The sequence below is a fragment of the Globicephala melas genome, chromosome 9 (assembly GCF_963455315.2).
Source record: "Globicephala melas chromosome 9, mGloMel1.2, whole genome shotgun sequence".
Taxonomy (NCBI): domain Eukaryota; kingdom Metazoa; phylum Chordata; class Mammalia; order Artiodactyla; family Delphinidae; genus Globicephala; species Globicephala melas.
The window spans coordinates 78,673,966-78,698,596 of record NC_083322.1 but is presented as its reverse complement, the minus strand read 5'-3'; the positions used below and the strand labels follow the sequence as shown (position 1 = coordinate 78,698,596).

The 24,631-nt window shown below is 33.1% G+C and overlaps 1 protein-coding gene across 2 annotated transcripts in view; it reads right to left on the bottom strand.

Annotated features, from left to right (window-relative positions):
- Window positions 1-945: 945 nt before the first annotated feature.
- SEMA3A (semaphorin 3A) overlaps window positions 946-24,631 on the bottom strand; it is a 647,654-nt gene continuing 623,968 nt past the window's right edge. For both annotated transcript variants that reach the window (XM_060304734.1, XM_030856995.2), the window contains 4 exons: window positions 21,544-21,701; window positions 18,895-18,962; window positions 6,310-6,452; window positions 946-4,932 (listed from right to left, as the gene is read on the bottom strand). In XM_060304734.1, coding sequence (XP_060160717.1) covers window positions 4,477-4,932; window positions 6,310-6,452; window positions 18,895-18,962; window positions 21,544-21,701 — 825 coding nt within the window. In that variant the 3' untranslated portion in view covers window positions 946-4,476. The remainder of the gene's footprint in view (window positions 4,933-6,309; window positions 6,453-18,894; window positions 18,963-21,543; window positions 21,702-24,631) is intronic.

The window sequence follows — 24,631 nt, the reverse complement described above, 5'->3', positions numbered from 1 at the left end:
GTATGTACCACAATGTTCATTGCAGCTCTATTTAGAATAGCCAGGACATGGAAGCAACCTAAGTGCCCATCAACAGATAATGGATAAAGAAGATGTGGCAGATACATACAATGGAATATTACTCAGCCATAAAAAGAAAAGAAATTATTTGTGGTGAGGTGGATGGACCTAGAGTCTGTCATACAGAGTGAAGTAAGTCAGAAAGAGAAAAACAAATAACGTATGCTAACACATATATATGGAATCTAAAAAAAAAAAAAAGGTTCTGAAGAACCTAGGGGCAGGACAGGAATAAAGACGCAGCCGTAGAAAATGGACTTGAGGACATAGGGAGGGGGAAGGGTAAGCTGGGACGAATGAGAGAGTGGCATGGACATATATACACTACCAAATGTAAAATAGCTAGCTAGTGGAAAGCAGCCACATAGCACAGGGAGATCAGCTCGGTGCTTTGTGACCACCTAGAGGGGTGGGATAGGGAGGGTGGGAGGGAGATGCAAGTGGGAGGAGATATGGCGATATATGTATACGTATAACTGATTCACTTTGTTATGAAGCAGAAAGTAACACACCACTGTAAAGCAATTATACTCCAAAAAAGATGTTAAAAAATAAAATAAAATAAAAGCCCAAATCCTTATATTCAAAATCCTTTTTTTTTTTTTTTTTAGTTTAGTTTGATTTGGTACCTCTGCCTCTGCCTGTGTGTGCTTGCATGTTTGAAATGAAAACCAAGCTGTCTTCTTTGATCAGGTTGACTGTGAAAATGGACATACTATATGAGGCACCATTTCTGTGGCTTCTTTTTCTCTTTCATGTATAGGTCCTCTTAGTATATTAACTTTAAAAAGTATGTTTCTTTAATTAATTACTATAAAAATTGTTACAAATCAAACTAATAGGATTTTGCAGACTTTTTGAAAAATGTTTTCTTCTTTATGGAAACATGTATTTTGCAAACATTAACATTGACTTTAATTATTACAAACAAAATTAAAAAGCATGGATGTCTTTGGCATTAGGCCAATTTATCTCTAACACATTATAACATTGATGTTGAATCCTATTTGTTAAGTGTGTCTTTGAAGCCATGAAACCTGATAGATTACCATTAAAGTGAACACAGATTGTGTTTAAAAAATGAATTCATAAAACAAAGATTTCAAAATGTTATACTAATCACTCCATATTAATAAAATGCTTGCTTATGACCTTCAGGATAGGCAACTTCAATAACAATTATCAGGCGTCTTTGTAGATCCAGAATGAAACCAAACTGATTAGGATAATGACACACTATAGAATTTCATCCCCATATTTGCTTTTTAAGTATGGCATAAAATAACAGTATTTAATTTAAAGGGCATTAAATTCACATCATCTCCATAAGTATAGAGCCCAGTTTACAGATGACTACAATGAAGAAATCTGCTAGCAACCTGACTTTGGTTCTCAACCTTTTCTAAACTTATGTTCCTTGACACTATATGCTACATGGAATAGTAAAGACATCTGAATTCAAATATTTTGAAGAAATGTGTATTTAGCAACTGAATACATGCTAAAAGGAATAATTTACAGCAGCAGTTTCATTACATTTTTCTCTCCAGTTTTCTAGTTCCCATCTGAAATGCAATGATAAATACAGATATGGAACGTATTTACTACCTGGCAAAAAAACATGCTGATTGAATGGGCACACAGCTTCTGCCCTCAAATAGCACATAAGCCACCTTGTTACCTATGTGGGAAAATCTTGCATTTTAGGATGACATTGAACACACTGAAATGGAGTACCTACAAAAAGTTGCATTTTACACTGTCCTTCCTCTTCTTTTCAAAATTATGTACATCTCTGTTGCCTAATGTGTAGGTAGCAAAAATATTAAACACATACCACTGAAAATCACTAAATAATACATAAAATGTAGCAGTAAGTGTACATTTACATTTTGCATTTGATTTCAACTGGGCCATAATTTCTCTGCTGTGCTGTACCTTTTTCCTATTTTAAGATTGCTGTAATAATCTGTTCAAGGTCACATGAGTCTCTTAACAAAGTTTCAACTCTGATGATACATGCATAAGCCAAAGTCTATTGAAACTGAATTAAATGGGACATTAATTACTTTTTGTGCAAACTGCCCACCTCAATACCCATTGGCAGAAGATTATGACTGTAATAAGACTTATTTACCTGCATGTTATATCTATAATTTTCTTCGAAAACTTAGACCTGATTTATGAAGACATGTCAGTGGATTTGTTTTTGTTTCTGTTAGTTGAAATCTACACATTCTTTCTATGGGTATTTCATAATGCTAAACAAAATGCATTCAGATATTGGAAGGCATCCCTGAAGTTATACAATCTCTACCCCTTCAAATCCTTTATTTTTGAGGACTAATAATAAGATACTTCTGTTATTGCAAATAAATTTGTTTCAGCTACAAATTTAGAATAAAATGCAACACCGAATTTTAGTAAAGATACTCTATGAGAAATTTTTAAATGACCTATTTTTGGAGCACTCTTGGTTTTTTGATTTATATCTCATTTTTTTTTTTTTTCCTCTACAGGAGTCTCTCCTTCAAATAATTTAAAACTTAGCTACCATTTGAGGATGTACTTCTAAAAGTAACATTGTATTAATCATTGGAGCCTAAAATTGAATGTAGAATATTTTTAGGCTCCCATTTGAAACAAACGTCAAAAAATCATTTATTCAAAGTAATCATTAAAACTGAAACATGAGCTTCCATCTGTGAATATTACAGCTGATAGAGAATTCAAAAAAAGTTCACTGTAGTCTGAGGTGAGAAATTAATGCTGAGTTAATTAGAATCCCAAGACAGCTAGAGTTACAATTTCAATGCTGCTTTCATTAATTAGCAATAAGATGTTTCCTTTGCATTTTTGTGCGTGATGAAGGACCCAGAGAGGGATTCTTGGAAAGATGAGTGCAGTGCAAAACTGCATTGCAATGCTGAAGGTCTTATACATCTTGAAGTCAATGATTCTCAAAGAATCATCTTAGGACAATGAAGCAGGCAAGCCCTTAATTAATAATCTTTTATCTTATTTTATAAGTTGTTGCAGGAGACATGTTTTAAGTGTGAGCCGTGTCCTGGAAAATAGTTTGTATAAGTCACTCCCATTGACCTGAAAAGAGTCATGTGTTCTTTAGACAGATAATTGTCTTAAACAAGGTGAGATAAGAGGCAGCTGATAAAAATGTAAACAGAGTTGGGAAATTTGCTTTTAGGAGGTTGTTCTGAATATTATTGATCTCCCTCTTCTCAAAAAAATTAAGTGACAGATAAAATTCCAAATGGAGTCATGAGAGAGAGTTTTTATGTCTCAAATATCAGGCAGGAATTCAAGCGCAGAATTAAGACATTTTCTATTAACATTAAACCAATGCTTACTATTTGCATGAAATATGCAGTTCCTTTTCTCTTTGTTGATCCATTAGGTACAAGAAAATGCATTTACAAATCTATTTCTTTCTTCTCTTTTTTTTTTCGGGTTAAATGCTCTGTTTTTCTAAGAACATTATGCAGGTTCTAATTAATTTAGATAATATTTGAAGAAGGGGAAGTTTTTTTTTAATTCCTCAGAGAAATAAAGCATAATTTATATCCAGATTTTAGGAATTGGTTGTTAATGATGTATATATGTTTCTAGGACAATATTGGTTATTCCTCTTGCAAAACTGAAAACAACGTTTTAAAAAAGCAGCACACAATTGGAGTTTTTAAAAACAAAAACTACAAAGCACAATAATTGTAAGACAAAAACCTACTCTAGCTTAGAAAAGAGCTACTTTTTTCTGCATATTTGTCATGGTACATTTAAATTATAGTTTTAATAAAATACATCTTTAGATCAAAGCTGGAAGAAGACATCAGTAGTAGATCAGTGTATTCCATTTTTCTTCTGGATGATGGATGGTTTATGTTTTTCGTATTTCCACAGACCGTTTAATTCAGTATCATTTTACTCCTCCGGTACATATAAACACGAGTACTGGTAGACAAAAAATATCCTTGAATCCAACAGTGTTTTGGAATATTCATCAGCTTAGTAAATCCATGCAGTTTAAAACTTCTAGTTCAATAAAATGGCTTTGCTGATGCAGTTTTTCTTCTTTAGATGGCAACATGGCAAATGACATTTTTATTTCTCAGGCAAAGAAGAAAGCAAAACCTGTATAGTGAAATCTCATAGGAAACATTAAGTCACTAGTGTGAACATCTGCATTCACCTGACCTCTATTAAGTGTTGGTATTAGGAAGAAAGCCTGTTAGTAAAGTTACTCATGGACTTAATTTATAATTGGTGGAACTCAGGTGCACTTCCCACCATTGTAAACATCCACATAATGCCATGAAAAAAGTTCATGTATATTGCATTTTTTCCAGTTATTGTCTAGGCAAGTTTCTACTTGTTTGAGGTTTCTAGAGGTAATGCAGCTCAGACACTCCTGGGTGCCCTCTCAAATTCGTGGGTCCTCCTGTTTCTACCTTTCTTATTTTCCTGTAAGTGCTTCCATTTGTTACTGTTCCCTTGGGTATGTCCTGGCCTTTGCCGACGCTGTTTTCGGTCCCTTTTCCAAACTTGTTCGCAGAACTCATCCATTGTGTTCAGGTTGGGGTGGTTGATGAGTTGCATGAAGTCTCTGTACCAGACCTTCTGGCTAGGTGTCATGCTGTTGGAAATTTCTTTGGTCTTAGAGCCATCTCCATCATCATCTTTATGAAGAAGTTCTTCCAAATGCTCTGTGTCGATGACTTCCAGGGTCACTTTAAGAAGAGTTTGCATGAATCCGTGTTCCACGGCATGACAGAGGTAATTGCCTGAATCCTTCCGCTGCAGACTACGCAATAGAAGGCCTTGTTCGGTCCTAATGATATGATCATCCACTCTGATCTAGCAAAAGACAAGATGTAGTAAAATCATACATATTTACAAGAAATATAGGCTCCAAAACTCTGTCTCAGCAAAAATTCAGACTGTGTACTGAGACACATTTTCAGTTAATAAAATTTCTAGTTTAAGAGAAATGACTGCATTTTCCTATCAGGGAAAAGAGTTATACATTTCTTCCAATTGTTTTTAAGAAGCACTGCAAAATATTGCTGTCTCTTGTCTTAATAGAATTTCTCATAATAATTTAAAGTAATCAAGATAATGGGATGAAAGGACAAAGATATACTTTATAAATTTGAAATAAGCTATATAAATATAGGTGAAAGTTAACATTGAATATTGGAATTGGAAATACAGAAACATGATACTAGAAAACAATGCAGCATTAGAATAAATTTATAATAAGGATGGAAAAAGAGAATAAGTTCAGCAGTTGAGCAACCAGAAAAAACATGGGATTGCATGCTTACTTATTTATTCAATTTCCTAAGTCTTAGATGTGACATGAAGATAGGCTATTTAATATGTCTAACCTCACTTTTATTTTGCATACAGTTTACAAAAGAGATCTCTGAAAGCCACAGCTGGTAATATATAAAATCAACCTTAACATTTATATGATGTGATTACATGTTTGAAGACTGCTTCAACTGTCAAAAGAGATAACAGAAGGGCTTTTACTTCTACATTCAGATTATGTTTGTAAAATTGTCTGCACATTGTACATTCACAAATCACCTACATACTATGGTTACCCTATTTAACACTTTTTAAAAAGTTTTAAAGGCTCAGAGTACTCACTGAGATTTTCTATGTATATGTTTTTTTAAATTTTACAGAGGAATAAATGGATCCACAGAGGAGGAAGATTTGTGTGAAACTACATGCACAGTTCACATCAGAGTTCATAACTGTACCTCAGAACCTTTATCCAAAATCTACTACTCCTTTCCCTTAACTGCCCCTTCCCATTTGAGGAGGAAGTTAATGGAGAAAGGAAAACATGTTTGGAGAGCAGAATTAATTGAACAAAAGTTAAAATTAGTAGAAGGATTAGATTTTTTTCTTGTATATGAATGTAGATAACATAATTGTTTTGTAGATAACTCCAGGAAGAAAAAAGAAGTCTCTAAAATATATCCCCAAACAGCTTCTGAGACAAAACTCTTACCAGTTCACCTTTGTTTCTCTAACTCCTATCACAAAGCCTGTCATAAAATCAGCCTTCAATGAATACTTGTTTAATGAATGAGTATTGGTATGTTAAGAAAAGAATAAATATTCACTACTTTTTTTTCCCCTCTCAAGTCAACCATGCTGGGGTCACTTAACAGCATATGTCATATAGAATTAATCCAGTCAGTTTCTTTCCTATACCTCTTCTTTTCGCTCTTCATTTCGCCTCTGGAATTGCCAATAGACCAGAGCTCGCTGTGATTTTGGACTGCATTCCAGGAACGTGCTACTATTTTCTACTCCATAGATGATTCTTTCTTCAAAGCTGTGGCCATGGTGATTATCTGGCCGGTGATGAGGAAATGAAATGAGAAAATGTTAGAGAAGTAAACTCAACTTTCCAAAGTATTTATTCAGAAATTCAGGAGATGAATTTGTTGCCAAGTTGGAAGTCTTTTCCAATTTGATTGAAGATGGCAGAAATGACAAGGTTTCAGAATTCAAGTGTCTACTAAATAGACTAATTATTTCAGTATGGGTTATATAAAGCATATACAGAGATTTGTCTACCAGAAAATAGCATTACATTAACAAAATCAGTCATGTGTGCAGTATAACTATACATTTATATGCCATGATAATACTCTCCAAGATATTATTTTCATTGTAAAACTCTATGCTCTGACTAATGGTGCCAGTGAATTTCTGCCACAATTCTCCAGCAGAAAAGTTATTCGATTGGGTTTTTGGAAATAAGAGTCCATTTCTGAGAACTTAATTTTGCCTTTTTGTGTTTGTTTTTCATCTGTAAAATTAAATTTACCAGCCAGTAATATTTATCTAGTATTTTACAGAAGGTAGAGTTCAGGAAGTTTATACTCCCCACCAACAACCCTTAAATAATCCACAAGTTTGATCTGAAGATCAATTGGTGTGAAACGTTTGGGATGGTTCAGAAGAAAGACGCACAATTATAATGCAATGTGGTTTCAATTGTCCTTATTTTAAAATGACACATCTTTTATTATTTTCAAGAATTAGGCTAAAGAAGATGGCAAGAGTATGTAATAAAATGCAGCAATAAGAAATTCTGTTTCCTGATTAAGTTTCTATTATTTTACCCTTTATGTAACCTCCTTCAATGTGGTAAATGAAACACAGTTAAGATCAAAAGTACGACACGGGGTGTCTAGGTAAAACTCATTTAGAGAAGAAAAACTCCTTGTTATCTTGTTTAATCCTGTTTCCTTTATGACATCCTGTACAATCTGGAACTCATTAAATTAATTTAGAAAATAATAAATATATTTTCACATGCACAGAGGGCTGACAGTGTAGACAGATGAAAAATTTTTGTTTTCTTCTTCAAACTCCGCTAGATATTTAATTAAAAAAATGTTTCCCCCTTTTTTGCATCACTTTGACAGTTTTACTCTTGTTATAACTATCTGAGTACTTCTGTCTGTCACAGACAGTATGATTTGCTCTAAGTTTAAAACTTTCCAAAATCCTGCTTCCATCCAATTCCCATACACAGCCTATGGCCATCATCTCCTATTCTCACCCTTCCTATAGTCAACCTTCTGCCTGCATTTGCTATCTCCAGGGATGTCAGTCCCAGTGCTTTTTCCTTTATTGTTCTAGGTGTGAAACAAAACTCTTCTAATATTGGGAAGTATCTGTCTCTTCTTATTTAAAAGATGAATACTCTAGAAATAATAAAAAACAGGAAATGACTGAAATGTAAAGAAACAATATTTAACTCATTCCAAGTCACAGTTTATTTCATGTTGGAGATATGTGTATCTGTGTGTCAATATATACATGCACTATGGTAGTGTTTTTCTTTTCCCTCTGAAATTATTAGTATATCTTTGATTGAATAGATATGGCACATGTCGCTGTGCTAGTTTGCAAGACATCTGCTTCCTTGGATAGAGATGAATTGAGTGTCTATGTCCAACACGAGCTGGGAGATCTGTGATTCAGGAGCTACCATGAATAATTAGAATGCCTTGTCACAGAGGTTTTTAGAGTTTACATAGAATGCATTTTTTTTTCTGCTAATGGTTGTGCAGTTTAAACTTATTTGATTTAGAAATTATTTTACTTGTAATATTATGCAACCTGAAAAAAGGTGGAAATCTGCAATATGCAACAACATGGATGAAACTTGAAGACGTGCTAAGTGAAATAAGCCAGTCACAGAAAACCAAATACTGCATGATTCCACTCAGATGAAGTATTTAAAGTAGTAAATACTCGTAAAAGCAGACAGTAGAATGGTGGTTGCTATGGGGTGGGGGGGGAAGGGAAATGGGGAGTTGCTAGTCAATGGGTATAACATTTTAGTTATGCAAGATAAATGAGATCTTGAGATCTGCTACACAACATTATGCCTACAGTGAACAATACTTCAAATTTTGTTAATAGGGTGGATTTCATGTTGTGTTCTGACTCTAATAAAATAAAAACATAAAAAAATATTTAATTAAAAAAAGAAATCCTATTACTTTTAGGAAGTAACTTTTCATTCAATATCTACATATTACTGAATCATAAGATATATGACAGCATGATAACACAGAAAAAAATCAGCTGGATTTAGAGACAAACAGTATGGTTATCCACCAGTATCTTCTGTCTTGCCAGCCATGCCTCTCAGGTCTAGTTTTCTTGTAGAAATTTATGATAATACTTGTCTCTCATCTAATTTGTCCAAGTTACTATAGATATCTATAGAAATCTAAGGTATAAATAAGTTATTGCTCTCAAACATAGAGATCTGTATAAATCCTTCAGTACATTAGTTGATACTCAGATAAGAAAAGCAATGTAACTTGTATAATAAGAAATAATAGAGCTTAATATAAATGAAACATCTATTAGGTACATTTTCAAAAAAGTCACTGTTTGTCTTCTCAATTAATTTAATCATTCTAACTGATCCATAGAGAACTTTCTGTCACCTCTAGAGTCTTGGGAAATCTACTTAGTTTTTAGTTTCTCTCCAAGATCTCTGGTGACAGCAAATGTTTCCCAAAGCCCATTAAAGAAAAGAATTCTCTTAGTGGTAAATGTTTCCTGAATTTAAAAAATATTCATCTGTTACTTATCTATAGTAGAATCTAATAAATTTATACCAAGTTGTTTTTGGTTTAATATAGCAATAGGCCATGGACTTCAAGAAATATCATGACATTCAGATACTTTCCCACCTGAATAAGATAAGAAGCACAACTGGTGAATTTGGTTCACTGTCTTGGTGTCTTAATAACTACTCTTGCCAATACGTTAAGGATTCATTCCCCTCTAAGTTGGCCCTTTCTTTCTCTCCTTTGTCGAAATTGAAAGCAAAACAAAATCTTCTAGTTAGTAAGCAGTGAAGCTAAAAGTCCTGTCATATTAACTATCAGTCTTAGTATGCAGAGGTACTACTCTCTTTCTTTGGTTTGAGAGTCTCCTACTGTATGTTCTGTTAGATTCTGCGACTGCCAAAAAATGGAAGAAACTAAATATCTTTTGAATACACTTGTTTCTCTTAATTCCTCTGCAGTAGAATGTTTCTATCATCAGCAACTTTTAATTTAGGACCAGAACTTTCATTCACAGTGGCCTCAGCCAAGCATTCATATATTTGGGTGCTTTGACGTCACACCCTGTAAACATTTTTTCTGTTAATTTCTCCACACCCGATACCTTATAAACAGATACTCAATAAATATTTAATTTTAAATTTATTTTTATACAATTCTTACCAGTTACACTCCATTTACAGTTATTACCAAATATTGGTTATATTCCCCATGTTGTATAATATATCCTTGCAGCTGATCTTACACCCGATAGACTACTGGAAGGCACTCAGTAAATATTCATTCCCTTTTCTGATCCTTCTATCCCAACCACTTGAGTAAATTTTGTACAACATAGGAAACATTAGGGGTCTAATAACAATATGTTTTTCTCTCTCTTCTTTTCTCCCTCCTCTCTTCCCCCCCATAACCCCTTTACCCCATCTCTGTCTCGTTCTTTCCCTCTCTTTCTCTCAAAAAAAAAATTTAACAAACAGGAACATTTTGATTCTTGACTTCTAAACTTACTAGATTTTCAATTTTTTGGATGCCAAATACACTATCATTTTGACTGTTATTAAAGCAAACAGCTCTGCATAGAAATGGTGGCATAGAATATAGCTGCACTGTAAGTATTTTTCAGAGCATATACTGTTGAACTCATAAATACACAATATAAATCAAAAGCTCACCTGAGAAAACATTGTTGATTCAAGATTTCCTGAAGGATATGAAATCTTGCACATTCAGGTAAATCTAATCTAAAATCTCTCTCTGGATTACAGTTGAAACAAGAGCAGTTTACATGAAACACATTGTGTTAATCCCATGATATAATTGATTTTATTGAATCCTGTTGAGTGGGGTCCCTCTGATCTGTTGAGGGAACCCATAAGCAATACTCTATGGATTCGCTCACTGTGTTTATGTCCCACTGTTGTTGACTATGGTGTTCATCTTTGGGAAATTTTTCTAATGTTAGTTTTTAGGAATTATTGAGATTCGCTTGAACAACTGAATTTTTTAATGAACTTTGTGACTCACCACTTGATCATATTTCTCCCCCCACATTGGCTGAAAAAAACCATTAAACAAATTTATGTCTTACCCTTGTAACTTCTTAGTAAATATGTTCTTGTCACATGCCTGGTTTTGTTCTCTGTCAGTACATCTGCTTTGCCTGTGTGACATGATTGCTGCCTTTATCCTATCTTTGCTTTTAATCAAACAATTGCAAATTGTCTGAAATATATTAGGTCACTTATCAATTACAGACAGCATGTATTTTTTATAATCCCCTTAAATATTTTTTGTTATTAAAATATATCTACATACAAATAATAGTACATTGTCTGGATACAGAGGTAGTCATAAATATGTGAGGTGATATTACTGTTATTGCTGTTCTTGTGATAGTTTCAACTGTTTATTCAAAAATTAAAATCCTTTATTGAGAAGCCCTAATGAGACAAATTATGAACTCCTTCCCAGCATCAATTCTGCTCTCTCACCCATATCAAAAAAAAGTATTGCTTCTTCTATGCTTTCAAAAAATCTCTTTTTACATGTATCTTTAGAGCACATGCAGTCTTATTTGTTACAAGTTTTTATTAATCTGATTATCTCCCTCATACTGTGCATTCCACAATTTGGGCACAAGATAGTCATAAACCCTTAGCTGATGTTTGCTGAATAGCAAATCCAGGTAACAGTTTCCTCTGCATTTAAAAGCTGAAATCTCATGTAACTTTGACATTTTCAAGGCACAGAGTTATCATAATTACATAAATGATTAAGAGTTTGATCAATTAAAAATGGTATAGGGTTTATAACCCTCATTATGACAGAATACATTACTGCACTGTAAACATTTCAAGTCTTCTAAATTTGTTAAGCTTTATAATGTTATAAGAGTTGACTTGAGATATGGTAGAAGATGATGATGACTAATCAAGTGTACTCCAAAATCAAAAATTTCAAATATGGGATAATAAGAAGAGAAAGATATTTGAGAAATTATATGAATGTATTCTCATATCTCCAGGGACACCTATATCTCTAAACGATGTCTATGCCAATAAGTAATTTTTCCAGAAAAAAAGCAATTTCATTGTAATCAATTTAAAACTACTTTTCATACTTAGAAAGCAATGATTTTGAATACAAACTTTTGTCATGAATATTACTAGTAGACAAGAAAGGTGAGTTGTTAAATTGGCATAATGAATTCTTATGGGTTGAAGTGAATAGTTAGAGCAAAATAATTGAGAACATTAAAATTATTTTTAAAGCATCACAGTGTGTTTGAATAACATATTACAATATGTTGCAGCTGTTAATGACAAGAAATAATGTTTGTAAGGAAGCAATCTTCAATTAACCATTTCCTCTTTCAGTGGGATAATTTATGGAAATGAAATGAGGCTAATAAGCCAGAAAGAATGGGAGGAAAGAAAGAAGTTAAATAAATTGCTTCCTTTTGTAACAACAAAAAGTCAAGATATCCATCATTTGGCCAGAAATATCACGTTGCTAAAGGCCTTATTTAGTATTTGATTCTCTTCCAATATAGCAGAAACAGAAGGCATCACATTTCAGCTTTCCATTTATTTCACTCTCCATTTTAACCCCATAAATGTCTCCCAAGATTGAAATGCTAATAATGTAAGAATCTTAGGAAATTTGATTTCATGTAGAAAAGACAGAGATAGGTGAGGTAGTGAACCATATATGTATTCAACTATTTGATCTCTGCTGTCATTTTTGATATTCTCACCCTTTAGGTTATTAAAAAGCTGAATTTCATAAATAATGAAACAATTTGGGAGAGGGAAAATAATTGCAAATTATTTTAAATATTTAGCAAATTCAATTAGTTGCCAAACTACATAAAGAGAAATCTAATTCCACTTTTTTCATCACATTGTAATTTTAATATTTTACACTAAATTTTTTGCCAATATTATTCAATGTAAAAAGTCAAGCAAAGGAGGAAAGGAAATGTTGTCCACCGACTCATGGTGACACAGAAAGCTGGAGATATGCACTTCTTATTATAAACAACACTACTTAGATTTTTCTTACTGGATTCTGATTATTTTCTCCAGAAATACAACTGGTACTTTATCAATAGAAAAGACTCTAATTTGATTTCAAGTGGATGAATAATAAATATCTCCTAAAGTAGCAGTAGCTGAAAAGGCATTTCATGGATGAATCAATAACTCTTGGGAAGCTATAAAATATTTAAAAATAAAAAAAGAAGGGTTTCCCTGGTGGCGCAGTGGTTGAGAGTCCGCCTGCCGATGCAGGGGACACGGGTTCGTGCCCCAGTCTGGGAAGATCCCACATGCCGCAGAGCGGCTGGGCCCGTGAGCCATGGCTGCTAAGCCTGCCCGTCCGGAGACTGTGCTCCGCGACGGGAGAGGCCACAACAGTGAGAGGCCCGCATACCGCAAAAAAAAGAATAATAAAATAAAATAAAAAAAGAAGACAAAAGTTTCACTCATCCTTAACACTCATCCTTGACATTCATGTATATTTTGGGCCTGACTGAATATTAAGATGGTTAACAACTGATTTAATAATCTTATATACTGTAGTGCACTTAACACAAATTTACAGCTATATAACAGGGGTACTAGTTGTTTATTCATCACAATAATGCTTAGTATAATATTTCTCCAGTGTTTTGTGTGATGCTTATACCAGCTAGTTTCTCAGTAAATGTTTGTTGCATGTGAGTTTGCATGCATACATGTGCCTAGAAATGTGTGCATATGTATTAAAGTCCATATGCTCAATACATCTATTTCTCAAGTGCAAAAAAAGACTCAATTAATGAAACCTTAGAGAACATTTAAACTTATAATTTATCAAATTGCTAAAATAAATTTAAATTTTACACTATTTTGTTTTATGCCCTAAATTAAGATCTGTCTCTGGTGCTGGGAAATAATTATCAAGCAGAATACAACACTTCGAATTTTACAATTCAAGGAGTTTCCAGCTTTCCTTGAATTCACAGATACCTGTGGATTTGTGTTTAAATGCTCTTGTCAGTGTATAGATAGGTAGATGGATAAACAGAGAGATATGACTAGGATATTTTAATTTTATTGTTCATAGGTAATTATTGTAGAGAGAATCGCTAGTATCTTATTTTTAAGGTATATATTGATTTAAAATACACAAATTAAATTGACATGTTTTGAAGTTAACTATGAAGCCATTTTAATAACGTGCTTAATAATCTTGGGATATCAGAGGCCTCAATGCTTCTTAGTACAGGGAGGGCTGAAACTCAATTATTTTAAAAAGCAACACCAATATGAAGATATCTACTGTACTATATAGTCTATATTAAATGTCTGATATGTTTTATTTTCATGACTTTATAACAAATTCTTTACCAAGAAAACACATATAATTTACATGGCAGAGTAAAATTACCATGTGAATTTACACCTTTAAAAATAAGGAAACACGAACTTTAATGTTCAATTTACATTTTCCGAAGAGATATGATAGATGATGGAAAACACCCATTTGCTGAAGTAGAAACCTTCCATAAACAATAATAAAAATACCATCTTGTATTTTATTTGTTTTCCTTATAAGTTTTGGAATTAAAAAATACAGCATGTTTAAGAACTTTTCATTTACAACAGTTAAATTATAGATGTATAAACAGTTGGGTGATCTCTGATGACGTATTTAAAAGCTTTAATAAGGAACAATGATAGCACAAAATATTTTAAACCTCTTCTTATTCTTCTTATTCAGGTTGTGTGTGCAGGTCTTGCATACATGTGCTATGAATAAATGGATTATTGGCCTAACGTAATGTCAGAAGACTACTGTGGTGATGATTGATTTTCTCCAGTGAAAACAGTTTCAAAAAAGGTTTACAAAAGTTATGGAAGACACTACTATAATAATTTCATTCTAGGATGCGTGCTCCTTTATATTTTAACATCTCTGATATCAGAATGTCTTACAGTTGTTCTCCACCTGAGTTGAAGTTGCTTTCTTCCAGAAATAATTTGTTCTTACTTCTTCCAGACACATGAGACCCTACTAAGCTGACAGCTCCTTAAATTAAAGTTTTGTCTGAAGCTTTTGGTTCACCCCGTTGGTGTGAATTCAGAAATTAAACCTTCATGAGGGCCACCTTTGTGGTTCAAGGAGTAAAACAGGCCAATTTCTTTGCTATCTTCTTTCGGTTGGGAATTTATTTGTGAATTCAGAAATTAAACCTTCATGAGGACCACCTTTGTGGTTCAAGGAGTAAAACAGGCCAATTTCTTTGCTATCTTCTTTCGGTTGGGAATTTATTTCTCCTTTGTGCCAATACTGAAACATATTGCGTTCTGGCTTGATGCTGGGACCATATATTAGATTGTCCATTTTGGGCAGTTTTTCTCTCTAAGCAGTACATAAAATACTGGTGCACCTTACATTCAGTGACGTCTTAGACTTGATACAATTTGGTAATTTATTAAAGTTAGGGGTTTTTTTTAGGACTGACATCAGCTCATCTATCAAATCTTGAGGCTTCTCTTGGGGCCAAATGCTCAGATTCATAGTTGGATTTTCTACATGTATAAAAGAAGCTAAAGCACAGACCAGATTAGCATTGCTCCAAAATACTAAATTTATAGCTCTGCACACCATAAAGATGACACTGCCAGAGATATTTTATGAAATTCTGGAACAATTTTGGAATGATTTCATTTAAATTATGCCAACCAAGACATAAATTGAGATGAACTAGTTGTGGAGATAATGAAGAAGGTTGAATTCTGCCAACATTTTACTGTGGGTTGTTGGAAAGGAAATGCACGTATGTAGAACAGCCAAGAGAACTATTACAAAGTGAAATTCAATGATGGCATTAATGCAGAAGTTAGGACATAAAATATTTCAAAGATGCAAAAATCTAAGATGTTAATTTTCAAAAATTGTTACTTCTGGTATAGCTTTTTCCTTTCTGGACATGTAGATCATAATACAGCTCGTTTAGTAAAGAAGGAAGAATGAGAGGTAGTTTAAAGGTACATTGACTCAACCACTTATGCTCTTGAATGCAAAGTCAGACAAGCTCCAATTCTGTGCACAACAGTTATGTTAGGAAAGGGAACATACTGGAGGTTTCTCGTTAGCATTGTGTATGAGTGAATGGGAAGACAAGAAGATCTGCTAGCAGATATATTTAGGGTTTTGTACTGAAATTTCCCAAGGCAAAAGGCTACCAGTGATGGGGGAGAGTGTGCTGGACCAAGGGGAAGTGGAGCTGGATTCTTCTGTTTCACCCGGTCCAGCTCACCATTAGTGCTGCCTTTACAAGAGAGCGAACAGAGCACTGAGTAAGTGTTAAAGGTTTCATCGAGAGTGAAATGTCTTCCACCTTAATTCTGAGTTATTTTATACAGTCCCTCTATTAAAACCTCAGGAGATGTAAAATATAGAGTTTTACCCAATATGTTTACCATTACAGCTGGAACTGATGGTCCTGAAGTGTATAATTGGCTTCAGGTTGCTTAGCAGTTTCTGTGAAAACATCTCATATCTTTATATGTTTCCATATGAGCACATATATTTTATTCAATGTGAGATGGGACATTAGCAAGGTAACATACATGATTTAATAGGGCTGAGCTCTGGATTTCTGCCCATTTTACTGTCAAAGATTGACATCACCTATTCCAAGATAATTCACTGATTCCTAATGGTAAGACTCAGTCTGATCACATGGGAATGCCTGACTTAGTTTCCAAACATTTGAAATTTACTGTAATCTATGGTGTATATTTTTTATGTTTGGTCAATTAGCAAGACAAGCAGACAAGGAATAAAGAGGCCTTCAAAAAAGGAATGTTTTTACTACTGCAGAGCTTCTTGAACTATTTTACCATTTCCTCCCATATATCACAAGCATCTACTTGGGGTTGTTTTTATATACACACACAGACTCAGTAACATTGAAACACAGAAATTATTTTTCCTCCCTACAGTATTCATTCCAACTGAAGAATCAGGAGAAAAAAGTTATTCACATTCATTTTACTTTCTACAGCTAAGCAATTCTATATTCCCAAAGTTTATAGGGTTGCACCACTCTAATTTCATCAAAACATAACTTTAAAATCTGAAGCACTCTCCAAAGCCCATTCATTCAACTGTTAATAATATTTATTTATCCACAGCCTCACTTTAAAAAAAAGTATGACTTCGGTCAACTTTTCCTTGTATATATGTACACTCATAATTCCAGCATATATATCACTTTGAAAAAACACTAACTGGGTCTATGAAGGGACTGATTGCTAAAAAAATGGATGTATTAATAAGATATATATATATATTTCTCTAGCGATCTTCAAAACATAGCACGGTATCCTACATAAAGTGGTTTGCAACTATAATTTATTAGTTAATTGGTTTATGATATTTCTTAAAGATTCTACTTCTGAATACAATGGTATTAATAACAATGTATGACAAATCATTTTCACAATAAATAACGGATGCTATTTAGATCAAATCTCTATTGAGAAACAAAAGTATGTAAGTATTATGCTATAGCTTGAAATATTTAGATAATTCATTCAACAAGTATTTATTAAATATCTACAATATTCACAATATTGCATGTGTTACAGAGATAGAAAAGAGATAAAAAAGTGAGCAAAATAGCAAGGTCCATATTGACATGGAGATTAAATCTGATTGGAAATGAGCTCTACTTACATCATCTTGTTTCTTTTACTTCTAGTTAGTTATCATTAGCCTCTCTATATCTAAGCAAATATACTCTTTAATAAAAGGAATATTTCATAATGCTGTATTGTTGAAAAGCTGCTGATCATAATTCAGTATTTCTACATGAAATAAATGGAAAACTAGTGGATATTTTGTTGTCCAATTGAAATATGCCATCCGAAAAATTAAATGAGGATGTGTCAACAATGCACTAAATCCGTATAAAGACAAAAACTTATATGCTCCAATCTAGTGGTATTTTTTTTCATAATGAGAGCGATAACAGACAGGAAAACAAATAACAGATAAGGAAATTTTGCAAGCAAATGAATTCAAAATATAGGCCCAATTTGTGGCTACCTGTCTCCTGGTATTGGCATCCCCCAAACAACTGTGCGGACATTCATGAATGACATACCAGTACATGTAGGATACACACAGGGACTTTCAGAAAGTCAACTAGGTTTTGGCATGTTGCTGGGTGCTATTCGTACAGTGTGTTTTCTTTCTTAACATTCATGAACCATGAATGTTCTACACACAGAATTAGTAAATCAAATCCAAGTAAATGATAAAAAATAGTATACCTGCTTTTAAGATTAATGTAAAACGCACCAAAAAAGTTAAGGGATAATTACGTTCAATTACATGTAAAATGTTTACATTTGATATTTTAGCCATTTTTAACTGAGCTGCTCGTTAGCAGTGATGTCATTGCTGAGTTTTCCCAGCAGGGGGAAGCATAGCCTAATTATTGTTTTTGTAAAGGGTTGAAGTGGGGGTGGGGGGGGATGAGCTATACTACCATTTTACTGCGTTTTAAATGAAGATTGGTTGATATTTCATCATTAAATAAGCAACTTGACATTAAATAGGCCTTGACATCATTTAGGAAACATAAAATGAACTTGGTCCCAAATCCCCAGTTCAAGGGACTATCCTACTAAATCAGAGTGAAGACATCCAAACCATCTTCTACTTGAGTAGGATACCCAGTAATAATATACTGGGTCTATATTACGAGTATATTAATGAGTAATTTGCACGGCTTATTTTAAGACTACACCTTCTTCTCTGATATATTTAAATGAATATATTTGCTGCCTACTACTCTCTGGTTGCTACCACATACAAAGCGTGTGCTTAAACTTGACTCCTTTTGGTTAACATGAGAAAATTGAGCATTAAGTCTCGTAAGGGTCTAACAACCTGAATTTATCATACCTACAATAATAAAACATAATTCAGTGCTTTGTGTTCATTGGAATTTTCTTTCTACAAGATTTTCTTTCTCTTCAGTTGCACTTCTCTAAGTATTCTGGCAGAGGTGTATAACTTGTATACATGTGTATGTATGTGTGCGTATGCATGTGTGCGTATACGCATTATTGCTTATGGTTTTACCCTGGTGTTAGCAAGTTGAAAGATTAAAAATGCTATAACTTACCATGGTGTTGTAAGTCTGAACAGTGAGTCAGCGGATCTCCATTTCTTATATCTTGTCGTCTTGTGCGTCTAAAACAATTATATTTAAAAATTATTACTGTATCTCTATTCCCTCTTCGGAATTTGTCATAAGAACTGAGAAGAGTCAAAGACACTGGAAGTTTAACAGAAGAGATGCATCTACATCTGCCTAAAAGATTTTTTTAAAGTAGCTCATTATACCTATAACAGTAGTCTGCAAGATGATCAAAATGGAAAATAGTATATAAATGTACTAACAATGAAAAAAAAGTTTTTCCAAGTATTGATAACAGAAAATTCATGGTTTCTTTTTGCTACTGAATGTCAGTCAGTAAGTATCTAACATCTAGAAAATCTAAAATTCTTAATATCTTAAATTCTGAGGAAAAAGCACAAAATATAGAAGAGCAACCCATTTATTCAATGAATAGAATTAAACTTTTTTTCCTAATCTCTAATGAGGGAGTAAGCCTGAAAATTAAAACTCACATGAATGTTCTCTTTCTCTTAATACTTACACATAATTCCTTAAATAGACTTTTGTTAAATTATACTATTAAGACTATGAATTCTACTTGTAAGTTAGTCTTTAATTTTTCTTTTTGGTTGCTATACCAACTTTTTTTTATAAAACATTTCTTTTATGATTACATGGTTTTGATTGCAAACCAATTTACCTGCGAAGTGAAAAAAAGGACAAAAACAACAACAAATACTGTGGAGCAAGGCTCCTCCTTTTATCAGAGGAAGGTGAGAGAGAAGACGAACTTACCTTTAAAAGAAAAGCTAAATTTGCTATAGAACTCGAAATTAATTTCTCCTGCATTCTACTGCTCAGATCATGTTACTTACAGTGCATTCTGGGAGTCCTCTCTCTACACTTGGCTACTGGTTGACTGGGAGGAAGGAGGTTGGCTCCAGCCGTTGTGGTGCCAACTAGATGTGTAGTTGGAGTAGAAGGCTAAAACTGGAGATTGGGTCTGTGTGACTGACTCGAAAAGACTGGGGACACTTGCCCATCTGTTTTCTGCATCTATTTTAATGGGTATTGTCTTGCTGCAAAGTTAGTTACCATCCTTGAAAAGAGCTCTCACAAAGGCCACTGAGAATTGCAAACATGGAATTTGTTACTGTATTCATAAATTTAGAAGTCCCAGGTATTTATAGATTTCTATTTGTAGAATTGGTGAGACTATCAAACAGATGTTGCACATTTCAAAATTGAGCCAACAAGGGAACTTGTGAAACATGAACCACAAAGCATTTGGGAAGGTGTTTTTTATTGCCATTGAAGTTTTTGAAAAATGCCGTCACAAAGAATATATAAATTGTGAGGCCTCTAAACATCCTTTTCAAAGACACATGAAATTGGATTAAGTAAAATCTGCAAGGCACAACAAAAATGTGTTAATGATAATTCCTTCAATCTTGGATTCTAGGTATGCAATAAACACATTTCAAATGTATAATAACATCCAGCTTTTTAACTTATTATAGACGTAGTTATGATCTTATTTTTATCTTCTTTCTCATTAATAAAAGCTTAAAATTCAAATGGATTATTACTAAATTAGGCAATGTTATACATTTTCACATGGAAAGGAAATAATACCCATTTTTAGTTCAAACATGAATTTCACACTTTCAAGCAACATTAAAAGCCCTTTAGAGCTAACTGGTTTTAAGAAGCATAAAACCTTATTCTTAATTAATTTAATTGCTGTGAAAACAGCATATTCCTATTTATTAAATTATCCATGGTTTCTTTGATCAATAACACATTACCTCCACACTAAGTTCTTGTTTTAAATTTAAACTTCCAACGAAGTCAATACGTATATGAAAGAAATACTAACATGTTGTCTAAATTCTGAATATTGAAGGCTTAAGAAAATTGCATATTTATTAAGTGGAATAATAATTTAATATTTATTATTTAATATTATTATTAACAAGGTAACTGTGTTTTAATCCATATGGACTGACTATATGAAAGATTTAAGTTGTAGATGATTTAACACTACAGTCAATATTATCTAGTGTGTAATCAAAATATTTAAGTAGATATTAGGGTTATTTCTTTTCCCTAATATTTTTCCAAAACCTTTAAAATGATCCAAATGTTGTAGAACACATCTCATTAGCAATGAAAAAAGCCACGTTCTTACCTTCTTGTAAAACATTAGCTAAGATAAAAAAACAAATTTTACTGCTCCTATAATGCATTGGCTTAATAATGTTAATTTCTATTAAAGGTTTCAATATGTTCATGTGCATACTGTTAATCTTTAGGTTTATATTAGCAAGTATTGTATATTACTTCATCTACTATTGCTTGTTTCTAAAATACTGGTGAATATCAAGGGGCAAAGGTAGCCTTAAGTGAGTAGTAGAGAATACGTTGAAATGACTATTTTGTCAAATTAAGAAAGTGTTTTTGTTTTTTAAAACAAAAGTAAACCAAGCTTGTGTACAACGTTTAGGAGGTGTCTAAGAGTTCCCTGAAGTATAACACCTCATTTTATTCATCAGAAAAAAGATGATGTATTTATATGAAGAAGTTGTTCCAAAAATGGAATCAGATAAGATAAATACGAAACACTGTGTTTATTTCTAATATTCCTCCTACCTCTTTGCAGTAGGAAAATAGCGAGAGCATGAAGAGCCATCCCAGGCACAGTAAGGGTCTCGGGCAAGGCAGCACTCTGCACAGGCTTTCCCGTAAATATCACATCTGTGTAAAGGGAGCTGTGTGACTCCCACAGTAGAGCCGATATATAGTTGTTGCTGTGGAAAGAGTTTACTGTTATGACAAAATCTACCTTGTTTTTCAAACCTATTTTTTTCTTAAAAACAACAACAAAAAAAGGTTACAGCTTAGCAAAGATGCATTTATATTTGTGGGTTTAAAAACATTCCATTATTGGTAGTTTCTTCAAAGGCCTGGCAGGAAATGTGACCATTTAAAATAGAGCAAGACCAAAATCTAAATAGTTGACTGAAACAGGTATATTTTATAAGTGTAAAACCAAGGGAAGATAAAGGAAGACAGCAATAGTTATATGTCAATTAAATCTCATAAAAATAAAAAATTTTAGACAGTAAGACACTGAGCAATGTAAAGTTCAAACCTTCAGTTTTTGCTCTTAGGTTGCTTTTTTAATTTCTACTGTTTATAATTTTGATTAATCAGATTATCTACATTGTCATGTATTCTGATTGGTCTTGAGGCAGGGATCTTTTGCTTTTGACTCTTGGGTGCCCTACTGAATTGCCTGTAATGCAGTCTGCCCTCCTATAAGAAGGGAAAGGGTGAAGTTTTGGCACTTCCATTGGTAAGAAGTTTTGCTCAACGCTAAATGTTTTGCCTTTGCACTACCTCCAGGAAGATTACTTTAAACAAAAGTACTCAATTACTTCTCATTCGAAAGATCTCAGGGGAATCAAGTACACTCTGGCTGGTGCCGTGGACTTGAACAAAAAACTCAGGTGTTGTGGGAAAAAGTGGGGTATTGGGCATCAACATACCTGGATCCTAGGTCTTGCCTGACATTAACTCTCTTGTGATCTTGGGCCTTACACATAATTTTTCTAAGACTTAACTTCCTTATTCATAAAATGAGCATGTTTAACTAGATCTTTAAAGTATGCATCTAGATAAAATGTCTATGCTGCCACTATCTTCAGTGAATTTGAAATTATCAAAGGAGCCAGAATTGGGGAGAAAAAAGCTTTCTAACAGTAACTACTTCAGGATTTCAATACAAGTTAAAAAATACCTTTAACAAAGTTGAACCAATGTAGCATACCAGTTGCAAATTTATGTAAATACAAAATGACATACAAATAAGACTGTTTTGTGACTTTTCTACATTTTACTGTAATTGGTGTCATAGCTCCCTTTCTTGCTTTAGATGATTGAATAATTATAATAAAACATTAAATAAAAGTTGTGAAAATACTGAAACATGACAGTACATATGAAAAAGACCTCAAAAGTGTATTTTAATTTTCCACTATATAAATGAAAATAAGTTACAGAAAAGCCAGTCTCTGAACCATGGTGTGCTCTTTTACTATAACAAATTGTCTAACAGTCAGCAATGGATATAATTAAAACTGCATTTCCAAAAGGCTCTCAAAGATGGGACTACATATGTAAATAGATATGTTTAAATGAAGATATAAGTAACTATTAGAATCTATGAAATTATTGAGGGTATAAGGAGTACCTTTAGAAAATAATTATATGCTGAAAGCTAACCAACTTACTTATATCTTAATATAAGAAAGGGAAAAAAAGGGGTAAGAAATAATACAATAAAAACTAAATTATTATGGAGGCAGATATACTGATTGCTTATTCCATTTCAGTAAGTGAAGAATATTTATAGTACATGAACATAGTATAGTATATAGAATATGGAATATATTACAGAAAATCAACTTCTTACTATATTCACCTTGTATTATTATATTGAAAGATGCTACAAACCATGGCAAATTAAGAAATGGTAGTTAAAGTCTCTGGGAGGAAAAGATGAAGTATTATTAAGTTTTTTGGTTGAGAGAAAATTATATTGATATGTACCGCTCTTAAAGCATCTATAGAACCTGCATGTGATAACAGTTGATCATAATTTGAAAAATATTAACAGGGAACTTAACTAATGGAAAGAAATTCTTTATTCTTTTTTTTCCCCTCCTATTCTTTCTCTCTTCCAAAAGCACCTTTAAAAAAAAAAAACTTAGATTGTATTGAAGGCAAGCAATCTCAATATGATAAAAAATGAAACAAATATAATGTTTAAACAACAATTAAACTAGTTAAAATGGGGTAGTAGTTTCTAGAAGCATGGTTGGCATTGGTGAATACAGACATGCCAAACCATATACTGTGGTCATAACTATTTAAAAAGCTACTGACCAAGTTGGTTATACCTAAGAAAAAGATTTCTATGTTTGGCCAATAACTTTTAAGAAGCATGAATGAAATTCATACTTATGGATTTCTGTAAGAATATGGCATTGAGTAGTAAAGGAGTTGTTATCCAAATGATAATATCTAAACCTGTCAGATTCCTTTAGGAGAAACTCAGAGAAATAATACATGAGAAGAATATGAAACCAAAAATATGGCAACTGAAATTATTGTAATGAAAACCTAAAGTGTGATAAAATGCCCCAAATTAAATACAATTCAATGTAGTTTATATTTAACGCTTATTCTGCAGTACTATTAATGATTTTCACAATGAATTATGCTATTTAAATGAAATATGGGGGACGCTTGCAGGCACCACTGAGCATAATCCAGTCACCAGTAAATAACCTGACGTGCTTTTTCTGCCCAATTTAACATCACCACAGGCTTTCTCACTAACCTCCTTAACAAGTTGTGGTTCATAGCAGGAGATGAGCCCACTTAACCAGAAAATTAGTTGCAACACTGCTTCTCCCTCATGAAACTACTGCCTCAGTTTTAAAATTTCCATGAGCATAAATGAAATTGAGTCACATCTGAATGAAATCAAACTCCAGTCACATCTGAATGGAAATGAAACTCCATCTGATGTTGTGAAAATTTTCCAGTAATGAAAAATGAAGGCTAGGGACACTTTCTTCTAACATAGTATTTTAGGTTGATAAATTGTTTGTATTTGTTTTTTGGTGAAACGTGTTACATTTAATAGGCAATTCTTAAGGTAGGTTTAAAC